The 12,111-nt window shown below is 37.5% G+C and overlaps 1 protein-coding gene and 1 long non-coding RNA gene across 2 annotated transcripts in view; one reads left to right on the top strand and one right to left on the bottom strand.

Annotated features, from left to right (window-relative positions):
• LOC122066692 overlaps positions 1-2,884 on the top strand; it is a 6,056-nt gene extending 3,172 nt beyond the window's left edge. Inside the window, exon 2 of the long non-coding RNA XR_006136432.1 lies at positions 2,384-2,884. This is a non-coding gene — a long non-coding RNA (uncharacterized LOC122066692). The remainder of the gene's footprint in view (positions 1-2,383) is intronic.
• An 868-nt stretch (positions 2,885-3,752) lies between these two features.
• LOC122066694 (disease resistance protein RPH8A-like) lies at positions 3,753-7,606 on the bottom strand. The gene is made up of 3 exons (XM_042630537.1): positions 5,508-7,606; positions 4,666-5,473; positions 3,753-4,129 (listed from the first exon to the last, which is right to left on the bottom strand). Exons 1-2 carry the CDS (start codon positions 7,474-7,476, stop codon positions 4,710-4,712), a joined length of 2,733 nt encoding a protein of 910 aa, XP_042486471.1. The 5' UTR covers positions 7,477-7,606; the 3' UTR covers positions 3,753-4,129; positions 4,666-4,709.
• Positions 7,607-12,111: the final 4,505 nt, after the last annotated feature.

Raw genomic sequence — 12,111 nt, 5'->3', positions numbered from 1 at the left:
AAATTTATCAACATTCTCTAAGCAAGTCATGGGGATAAAAGGAAAAAAAAAAAGGGATAAATATATGTAAAGATTTGCATTCAAGGATCCATCTCAGATCCACCCCAAAAAAAATTTAAGAAAGAGACTTCATTTTGCCAATAAATAAATATTAAAGGGATATATATATATATATATATATTTGAGCATAGTCGTTTGTGTTTTTTATTTCAATACATATTGTTAGTGTGTATTGGAATAAGATCCGTAAATTAAAGTCCTAAGTCATGACCACTGTTTTAGGATGATCAACACCGTAAACTAAAACCTTAAGCTCTCCTGTCATAAATCAGGACCATTGTTTTAGGTATAAATATTAGTATCCATATCAGTTATCACTTATATCAATACAGTAACGATATGGATCAGCTCAGCTCTGAAGAAAACCATTGTTTGATATGTATTCTTGATCCATATTGATATCGCATCAATATTGAAAATTATTGCCCTAATGGCATATAAAAATAATCCATTCAACCAATTTCCTAGAAGACAATTTTTTTTTTAAAAAAAGAGGAGAATGAACTCTACCAGCTAGTTTTCCCTATTTTCAAATATATAGAGAAATGGAGTTGAGGCATAAGTGGATGTCTTTTCACGACCTGTTCCACTTTCTTCTGTGTCTTGCATATGGAGCACTAGGGGATACGTTCTTTTCCCTTAATTGTTGATAACATGGGCTTGACTCCATTATTTAACATGAAAGATTTATTTATTTATTTAGGATAAAGAACACGAAACGTTTATTTGTGCTTAAAAAACTGTAATTTTATAACATTAAATGCAATTGAATTGACTAGATAATCCAACATGGAGCAAATAAATTATGTTGTATCTTATGTCCAAGTCCAACACACCATCGATGTACGTGGGTGACACAACTAATACCCCATCAACCACATTCTCTGTTCTGCCAAAAGAAAAATATCCACATTTTCTGTCCTTTTTTTTTTTTTAATCACTAATCAAAATAAATGTCATGGGATCTTTGGTGTTCCCAATGCCCAAATACATGAGGAAATGGAGCTGAGGTATGGTGTCTTTCACAACTTGATTACACTTCCTCTTGTGTTTAAGCGTACAGAACACTAGCAGATAGTGTTCTTTCCCCTAAAAAAGATTAAGATTGATGTTATAAGCTTAACTGTCCAATGTCCAATGTCCAAGTACAAATCATCATGATTGTATGTAGTTGACACAACTAATGCCGCTAACAATCACATTCACTGTTCTAAGAGGGGAGGGGAGGGGAGGGGAGGGGAGGGGTCCATTTTTTATCCCTAACCAAACTAAAGTGTCAACTAAAATGTCATGCGAACGACTATCGATCCTTTCTAGTGGTCTACTTAGTCCAAGTCCAACACATCATGGTTATACATGGGTAGCACAACTAATGCCTCCAATAATCACATTAAATGCCGTTATTTAGTGCACAAAAGCTTTCCGCACTTAAGTAGGGGAAGCCTTAAGTAGGGTTCTAGGAGAGTATATAGGTAAACAGTCTTACCCCCTTTACAGAGAGGCTAGTTCCCAGGACTCGAACCTGCACGACTGAGCAGGCGGAAAGAACCTTTTTTTATTGCTCCAAGCAACGACCCTGCCCCCAACAATCACATTCACAGTTCTAAAAGGAAAAAAAAAAAAGAAAAATCGCTGTCCATTCTTATCACTAACCAAAATAAAGTGTCATGGAGATGACTATCGATCCTTTCTTGTGGTCTACTTAGTTCCCTCCCCCCTCCCTCCTTGCATATGAAATTTGTTGGTTCTCGATTTTAGCAAATCTAACTTACAAGACAATCGTTCAATATTTATTTAGGGTAAAGAACACAATACTTGTAGAGGTTTCTTGTCTCCATCTCTTTTTTGAGTGACAAAGTGATGGTTTTGTTAGAATACCTATGCTAAATTGCTGGTAAAGTGATAATACACTTATTTTGCATGGGGGTTATATATGTGCATCCAGCCTTTTTTGTATGACCATGATAGCTGCAGCCTGCATATTATAGTTTGGTTGACATCTGTTTGTTCTTTACGCTTGCAATCAAATCTCTACCCCCCTCCCCTCCCCTTTTTTTTTAGTAGATTATTTTCTTCTGATTTATAATAAACATTTTACTTGGAGTACTTAGTTATGAGGGACTATCGTTCCCCAGTAGAGAAGAAAACTCAGTGCCTGCTTCTCTTGCAAAATGATGGCTAACTAGCTTGGTAGGGGGCATTCTCAGAAGATTTTGAATAAAACAATCTCATTTTATGTTGCAACTTCTCATGCCATAAATGTGCAGTATCATTTTAGTTGACTGCTTCGAAGCTAAGCCCTGATTTTATTTGTTGTCATTAGGGTGGCATCAAGGTCATGCATCTTTGTCAGTGCCTGCAAAAAGGAAATAGAGCACAAGAACTATCAATTGGGGGGCAGCAATAAGTTCCAATTGTTCAAGGAGCAGGGACTTCGAGGCACTTTTAGCAGCTATAAGTTTTGTAGGAAATTATTTCTTCAGATTTGAATTTCCAAGCTACATGTAAGAGATTTTTGCATTACAATCACTTAAAAGAGATTGCAGCACTAGTTCTGGTTGGAGGAACTACTATATTTCCAGCAGTGTCATGAACAATGATAGTGGAGAAGTCTGGGATACTTTTCACTAATTGAGTATATTGGGATGGACTTCTGTCGATTTTGATATGGTTATATTGATAGATAGGCTGATTGGCACCCTCTGATGTTGGTGTTATTGGATAATGTAACTCAAATCTCATTGGATTGATTGTTCCTTCCTTCCGTTCAGTGTAGATTAAGGCATTGGTAAAATTAGAATGTGATTTGATACTTTTGGTTTAATTAGGACTTTGACCCAAATCAGAGGGTATGTGTACTATTTTTTAAGGTAAAACCAATATTAGAATTGAAATCTCATTTTATTCGAGCAATTGTGTGTTGCAATCAACTTTTGCTAAGATACCGCACAAGTATCCTAAGTAAATTACAGCAGGCTGCCAAATTTTGGTTCTTCACCTTCCAAGGAGCATTTGTTTTGCAAGACTCATATCCTCTGTGGTGAATGGTGAGTGACAATGAGGATTCAACGGTTGGGAGAGCCCCGGCAAGCATCGCAGCCATTGGATCTTCACTATTGTTCATTACCTCTCCACAGAGGATTTTTTTACGCTTTTATATATCTTCAATGAAGTAGTTGACAAAACTGAAAATGTTTTTCTATGGTCTGGGATCAGTTTTTGGCAACCATACATTCCATGATATTGACAATGATTACTCATTAAGCATAGCATGGCAGTTTGTAAATCTTTTGACATTTTCTTTTAATTTGAGAAAAATGTATTCTAATGCACAAAAAGACACATAAATTGTGATTGAATTTTCTTCCAAATAGTGAATGGAAATAAAAATCATAGAATACTTTTTTTTTTTTTGTTAACCAAGGTGTCCGGGCCAGCTTATGCGCACCTCAACTAATCCTCGGGGAGACTAGCATAGCAACCCACTGTCATGATCTCCCCTTAAATTGCAGATGCACAGATGGGGAATCAAACCTGAGAACGTGCACACAATGTGTACAACAGTGTTCGATCTCACGACCTCCTCCCCTGGGTGTCAGCTCCACAAACCGAAGCTACCACCACTAGGCTATCCTAGTGTTCATCATGGAATACTTTCTATTAATCCTCAACACACTCAAACTCAAGTGGAGTGAATAATCAGTGCCAAGATTTATTTATTTATTTTTCATGAAAATGAAAAATGTCATAACCTTGAGAAGCCGAGAATAACATGTTCAAATAGAATCCCACAATGCTTACTCATCTTATAGCATGTTATTTACTAATCTATCCATCACACCCATGCATATAAAATCTTTCATGTTTAATAATGTTTACAAACATAATTTATTTTAATAACTAGATTGCATAAATAAAATCAAATTAAGAGATATAAAAATCCCAATGGCCATTGCCACCTTCAACCATTTTGCTAACTCCTGAGACTCGGACCATATACTTCCCATCTGCATTGCTTTGTCAAGCCCTTGTTGTGGTCCTTATTTGATCTCTGCCTCCCGTGGACTCTCTGTATAGTCATAATCCAAAAAAAAAAAGGACAAAACTATTAGTTGACCAAAATTAATGTTGCCCAACTCGGTGATTGAGTCATTTTGACCATCACCAAAATTTATTGCTTTGATACTCCCAACTCTCGAGAGGGCAGGTGTATGAGCATGACCAAACCATGAAGTGAAAATAGGGAGTATGATCTGACTGCCCGATAAGTGGGAAGGGTGCGGGGAACCCCGAGTATGGATGGGTTTATTGTACGTTCTTGATTCTATACAAAATATCCCCCACAAGGTTTTTCTTATTATGAATTTCATGTGTGGATCAAGATAGTACAACAACTTCATCCGCTCTTGGTGGTCTTTCCCTAGTAGAATTTGTTTTTTGTTTTTTAAAATTAAAAAAACATCTTGTAACGTGAACGTACGAGGGCCCCTTAAATAATAAAAAATCTTAACAAGAGTACTCTTAATAAAAGGAAATAGAAAAGGAATACTAGGGAAGGGTAAGAGAGAAAACACTTATTAGTGTTCCTGTTGACGAACAACTTACTTGTAATGTACGTGTAGGAATAATGGGACTTGCTACTCTTTCATCTAAGAAATATTGACAGAGGGTATGTGCTTTATCTTTTCCCAATCCTCTCCCGTGTCTTTTTGTACTCTCGCTTCGAATTCCTTCGGCATGTAGCGTATGTTGAGCTCTTGGAGGGTAGTGACGTGTTGCAGCCCATCTGGAAGCATCTTTAATTTGTTGCACTCATCAATAGTTAAAACTTTGAGGCAGGGGAATGCTCCTTGCTCCACCTTCAAATCCTCCAAGGCATGTACTAAAAAAAGTTTCAAATTTTGGAGTTTAGGAAAACCTCCTCCAGGACAAATCATTTCCTTTCCTTCAAATGCATCGCATCCTAATTGGAGAATCTTCAAGCTTGGTAGCTTCTGTAGTGTTGCCATTGGTTGGTCATCTTGCTTTAGATGGGATCTATTCAATCTCAACTCTATGAGATATGGTGGAAAATCCTCAGGGGCAGGTATCTTCTCTAGCCTTCCATACAACACCAATTTGTAGAGGTGCACATGGTGTGAAAATGAAACAAAAGGCAAATAATCTCCCATTGTATATTTTCCCCATAAGTGCAACACTTTAAGTTTTTTCAATTTGTCAATAGAGTCGGTTAATGCCCTCGTATACAAACTCAACTTTCCACGTATCTGGAGTTCTCTCAGATTTGTCAACTTGTTAAGACCACCTTCTATCCAACTGCCTGCAGGTAGATGTAGCGTCTGGAGGTCCCTCAGATTATCGACCCTGGGAGGAGAACAACAACTTCGACCAATCTTAGTGACAACCACCTTTTCTACACATTCAACTAAAATTGAAAGAGACTGAATGTCTACAGAAAATAGAAAGATGTCTTAGTTGTTGCATTCTCCATATTTCCTTGGGTATGTGTGTGATCGATGTGTCGGAGAGATCTAAAGTTTGTAGATTGCAGAGGTTTCCCATTGAGTGTGGAATTCTTTGTAGTTTGGTTCTACGCAAGTTCAAGTACTTTAGAAGGACGAGGCCTCCAATTTCCTTGGGTAAATCCTTAAGAGTTGTCACATTCTGTAAATCTAATACTCTAAGCAGATTGAACCCCACATAAAGACCCTTCCACTCATTTTTTTGGAGGTCAAAACTGAAGCACAAGAAGGAATGCAGATGGTGAAGAGTGGAACTCGATATAGGGTTCATACCATTCTTGTTTGGATGGATCGCAAGCCGACGAAATCTGCTTAGAGAACCAGCGGAACAGTTACTAGTCCCATATATTTCAAGAAGCTTATCTTTCTTGGCTTCTGAAACTGCCAAGTCCCGCAAGAGATCATGGATACGACATTTTTCAACACCTCCATCTGGTCTCCTACTTGCTGCTTGGATCATGCTCCTATCGATCAACTCTTCTAGGTACTCCTCAGCAGTATCTTCCATAGTTTCCTCTCCTCTCTGTAGTATAAACCCCTCTGCAACCCATAATCGAATCAATTTTTCAGAAGAGATCTCATAGTCTTCTGGGTAAAGACCAAAATAGAGAAAACAAGATTGCAAGTAATACGGTAAGTCTGTATAACTCAGAGCTAATATGTCCATGCATTGCTGTGGGCCTTCATTAAGTTGCCAATTCACGCTTTCAAGTACTTTGTTCCACACGCCAAGTGTTCGCTCCTTTGTCGATAAGAGACCTCCTAATACCACAATCGCAAGTGGTAATCCACCGCACCTAGCAACCAATTTCCTTCCAACATCTTCCAAATCTTTGGAGTACCTTCTTTCCTCAATTCTTGCTTGGTATTGAAAGACCTTCTTTGAGAAGAGTTCAAAACTCTCCTTATCACCCAGAAGTCCGAGTTCATATGGCGCAATTAATGGATCAGTATGTTTGGCTACTTCCATAATACGGGTGGTAACCAACACTCGTTGTTGCTTCCTTTCATCCCGATGTGGTAGAAATGCTAACTTTAATGTGTCCCAATCTTCTTTCCTCCATACATCATCGAATACAAGCAGACATCTCCGTTCTTTCAAGTAATTAGAGAGCAAATTCTTCAAATCTTCTTCATTCTTCTTTTCTAACTCCTCCTTCGTGCGCATCATTAGTTGTGCTATGGCCCCAGAGAGAAGATCTTTTATTCTGTATTCTTGAGAGACATAAATCCATGCACAAGAATTGAAAGTGTTCTTGACATCACTCCTATCATAAACTTTCTTAGCAAGGGTGGTCTTGCCTAAACCACCCATACCCACTATGGAAACAACGAGAAGTTGCCGATCGGACTCTTCTTCTTGCTTCAGAAGCGTCGCTAGTTTCTCAATATCTTTCTCAAAGCCAACAACGTCAACTTCCTCTTCCATGTTATCTCTCCTTCTCTTTCGTGCTAAGCAATCATCCAAACGAGTTGAAGTCTCTCCAGTTTCAAGAGTTTCAATCCCGTACTTGGATCTGTTAGCCGAAATCTCTCCAATCCTTCTTTTGATGTCCTCCACTTGGTTTCCAAACTTGTGTAGAGTAAAAAGATATTTGCGAGAACCCATAAACCTCTTCACTATATTTCTTTGCCGTTGTCGCACGATTTGAAGCATGTACAAATCAATGATATCCTCAGCATCGAAAGCTAGGTTTTTGACTTGGCTCACCCACAAGTTCACCCTCCGGTTGCTTCTGCGCTTTTCATCAGCATCTCTTAGGAAGGAGTTAATCCACTCAAGTTCATCGTGCAGAGACAGGATTTGCGTTTTCACTCCACCGAGGAAATTAGCTTCCTCTAATAACAGGGAACCCAATTTTGCTATAAGAAAGCTGACGGAGCGCTCAGCCATTTTTAGCAGAAATTTGCTTCTTTGTGTGAAGCAGCGGGTAGCTTTTCCTCTGTGTTCCTTACTAGTGAGCAGCTTCAATATCAACCCTCCATCCGCTTCTCTTCTTTCCTCTCTGTCTATTGCACTCGTCCTTTTTGGCCTCTTTTCTTGATGGGTTTTTCCATTGGTCGGTGGCAGTCAATATCATTGATTTTCACAAATTCTTTTGATTGGATTTTGGCCATCCAACTCAAAAGAAGAAAAGTATTGCCCAACCTGTAAAACAGATCCATCTTATTAAAAGAGGCCGAGAATTTTTATTTTATTCTTTTAATAAAAAAAAAAAAAAAGAGAAACAGCAGAAAAGGATTAATATAAAAATTTCCGAGGTCCATGATGCTTCCAAGGACTCTGTTTTTTCAATGGGAAAATATATTTGGAAGAAAGAATAATTGAATAAAAAAATATAAAAAAATTACTTTATTTTAATTTTCAATGGGACCTCAATTACTCCATTGCACATTTGCTTTAGAGCAGAAAGTCACAAATAATTCTATACTGTATTAAAGTGGCTTTTGACTCTCAGTGCCAGTTCCTTTATTACCAAAAAAAAAAAGACTCTCAGTGCTATAAAATATATCTTTCTGTCTTCTTTAACAAGTTTTATATTCTTTTTTTTTTAAGATGTTTTTAATTTGCCCGTCACTCTACAATCACAAGAAAGAAGGCTTTGACTGCTCTGGAAAAGCAATCAAAACCATAGTATATTTGGATAGGGTAAAACTGGTATATAAATGTTCAAGTATTAAATAGACTAGACCAAAATAATATTTCTTAAAAATTTGAGCCAAATAAACAAATACGGAAATAATATATTATGGTATTTAATACGATTTTTCAAAGACAAAATTATGGGTATAAATTTACTAATCATGCTTTTTTTTTTTTTTTTTTTTCATTGTGAAATTCCTTCCCTTGTAGGTCTGGGTGTTTTGGGATGGGCATTAGGAATAGTGGGGAAAACATTATTGATTTGGTATAATAAGTTACAAAATAATTATAGTCCTAGGATAATATATTTTTCCTTCACCCACAAGGAAAGAAATTTTTCTCTTATATTTCTTATGGAAAAGGTTGGAATGCTCTTAGTATGCCGTAAATTAGTACTTAATGTGTCTATTTTTCTCTTCCCCCTTTTGAAATGACCCTCTATCTCTTCTGTATATCTTATTCGAGACCTCTATTAATATTATCCGTTAGATTACTTTTATACCATCAAGATATATATATATATATATATAATTAGAATTTCAAATCAGGAAGACTTACTTGTGAGTTGTGACAATCGAAACCAATACATAATTACACATGAGAGAGGACCCTAAAAGGATCCAAATCGACCCAAATGCCTCAAATAATTGCATCCTTTATTAAAGTGGCTTTTGACTCTCAGTGCTTTAAGGCATCCCTATCTCCGTTTACGCCCCCTTTTTAATTTTTATTTTTTTTATTTTTTCTTAAGAAAACTTTTATTTGTCTGCCACTAACCAATATTAAACCATGTGTCCAATTACTTGAAAGTGGTGAGAGGTTAGGGACCTACACCTAATAATAAAAGCACGCACTACGGCTATAATAACCCATCCTAGCAATACGGAAACGGCTACGGGATCAATCTCAGCCAATTTTAATTTTGATTCAATTGGAATCGCCCAAGAATGAGCTGAATCATAAAAATCCAATATGGATTAACCCACATGATTCAGTCCTAATAAAAATTTGGATCAGTCAATTCTGATCCAATCGGTCAAGGGATCTGTCTTCTCTTGATGGAGTTCTGGGATCACAGGGTGATCTTAAATTTAAGATGATCAAATGACGGATATTCCTAGGGCTGAAAGGACCTGAGCTCTACCACGTGAGGGATGTGTGTCCAAAGACAAAACCATGTGTTGGCACAAATGGTTTTATATGACCCTACCTTGTTTGTGGCAAAGACCAAGCCTAACTCAAATCATTCACATTCCAGTGAAAGTTAAACTCATGACTACTTAATTGAGAGACACTGGTGCATGTGGCGTTTGCCAACCAATCTATGTGCAAGTAGTACCCAAGCTCTTCTTCTTACATGTAATATTTCAGTCCAATCACAGTTGATCAGACACATATCCACCACTTCCTAGAAAAAGAAAATGAGATAATTGATGTTCGTTGGGCAGATTAGTAATTTCAGCCATACTTCCGTACCTGTAATTTCTTTATTTGAAGTTTGAACATCTGAGTTGCGACAAAACAATGCCCAAATAACTATAAAATTTCTGTATTTGAAGTTTGAAGTGTGATATTGTTGGATTGAAATATTAATTTTTTATTGGTGTATAACTATAAAATTATTTATTATTCATGAGATTCTACATCTTTGGATGTAAGTGGTCAACTTAAATTTATATGGAATCAGAAAAAAAAAAATTGAATATATATTACAGAAGGTGAGAGTGAGACCACTGTAACAGTATTGGCTGAAACCAACTTATTCAATGCTGACCATCATGCAAAAGAGAAAAATTATATTTCAAGCTCCGCTTGATGGTAAGGAAAGTGGAGAGAGAGATAAGTGAAATGAATGGAAATATCTGCATTTTCCATCAAATGTATTTTACTTCTCAAGGAAATTTTTACATTTTCTTATATATAAAAAAAAAAAAAAGAGCAACCTAGTCCACGAGGCTCCAGCTACTATTGGGTCTGGGAGGGGCAAGTTGTACGTAAAAAATGTTTTTTCTTATAAAATATATTTTACTTCCCAAAGAAATGTTTACTGTTCCCTCACGACCAAATGGAGCCTCAGCTTCTAAGCAAAATGATATTGAAGATTGGTTGGACTTTTAATGGGGTAGGCCATCTTTGAATGCCTAGTGTCCGCAGCCCAGGTATCGGCTTTACTCCATCAAGATGGTTGGGTCCAAAACCTACCGAGGATGGTCAAGCCCAGTTCATTGAGCCATGGATTTTCTGGGTCCAATGAGGAGTGTCTATAATGCTACATACTTTGATGAGGCCCTCCAACAACTGGATTAAATGGGCTTCTCTGATTTGGTTTAAGTTTGCTTTCATGACGTTCAGTTTCATAACTTTGTATGGCTACCGAGGGGTGCCTTTCCATTAAGTCAAGAAAGGCAGAAAGAAATTGGGAACCTCCATCAGTGTTCTTGTCTATTTTTCCAAGCTTCAGTGGAAAATTCTGAATCTCTGATCACTTGTTCTCCTTCTGCTCCTAGAACAGCCAAGTTTGGACTTTCCTTGCTGTGGGCTTCTCTTGGGCAACTTACCTTCTTCCCTTTATCCCTCATGGGTTAAGGAGGTTCCAGGCTTAGCAAGCTTTCTAGAGTGTCTGGCAGGTGGTGAAATGTGGTAACTGGGGAAAAACACATAGACTGCCGGTCGCATGGCTCCTATGCCCAGACATAGGAGTGCACGAAATCACTATCGTACTGTGTGAAATAAAAAATCCTGTGCATGTTAATGCCATGCGCATGCTTTCATTGGCCCCCCAATTGGTTCAAAGGCCACATGACCGGACAGTGATCTCTTTTACCTTTTATTTAAATAAGAAAATGCAGTAATCTACAAATTAAACTCAAGAATCAGTATTGGTCCGATTTTTGTACACTGAAATATTCTGAAGCTAATTCAGATGGATTTAGATTCTCTCTAGCATGGGGGGTGCCCAGCGCCCATCCGATGAGTAGAAGCACCTGAGCACGCACCCTAGCACCTAATGCGTAACCTAAGGGATTTGGATCCTCTACCGCACCCTAGTGCAACAAAGGTAACAATGAGGAGAGAGATAAATACAAAATAGGAGAGAGAAGAGAAACATGTGAGAGAAAATTGGGGAGATACAATGACACAAACCTTAGTACATCTATTGCACTAGGGTTGCTGTAGAGGATCTATTTCCCAACCTAAGGGGTTCCTAACTGTCTCCCAGCCATTGAATGTATACTGAACGCTCTCACACAAAGGAAAGGATTTGGTTCTGATTCAAATCGCTCGAGGCTAATTCAATTCGGATCCCAATACATCACGTAAATGACTGATACTTTATTATATTTAATCGTTATAAACATGTAATTAATTAGTGATAATCCTCAATCTTTTTGCATGGATCTTTGTTTTCGTCCCTATTTGAAATCTTCATGTAGCCAACCCATTGACTTGACATTGGGTTTTGGATGTCGTTGTTTAACAAAGAGAAGTTATTCAAACTCCTACCAAAAAAACAAGTAGCATTGTTACTTGTGAGGAAATTGCTTTTGCTCATCTGTTCTAAACCTTGAAATTCCATCCTCTTCTACTTCTTATTCTTTTCCCCTACTGTTTCAGGAGAAGAAAGTTATGGGGCAAAATGAGTCGGGGTTCACAGCTTTCCAGCATTAAATCGTGCTTAAAATATCATTTTCGACAATTTACAACACACATTTCTTCGTCTGCTCCCAAACGCTCAACAAATTTAACTCGATTCGTCTCTGGGTCGGTTTCATCTGCAGAATTGAAGTTTTTCACTATGCCCATCAATAAATTTCACACTTTTACGCACCCAATCTGTTCAGATCGTACGACCCAATTCAGGAATCATGAAATTTTGAGGCAATA

Source organism: Macadamia integrifolia, unplaced genomic scaffold (genome assembly GCF_013358625.1).
Source record: "Macadamia integrifolia cultivar HAES 741 unplaced genomic scaffold, SCU_Mint_v3 scaffold2529, whole genome shotgun sequence".
NCBI classification, from domain to species: Eukaryota; Viridiplantae; Streptophyta; class Magnoliopsida; order Proteales; family Proteaceae; genus Macadamia; species Macadamia integrifolia.
This window is presented reverse-complemented; position numbering and strand designations above follow the sequence as displayed.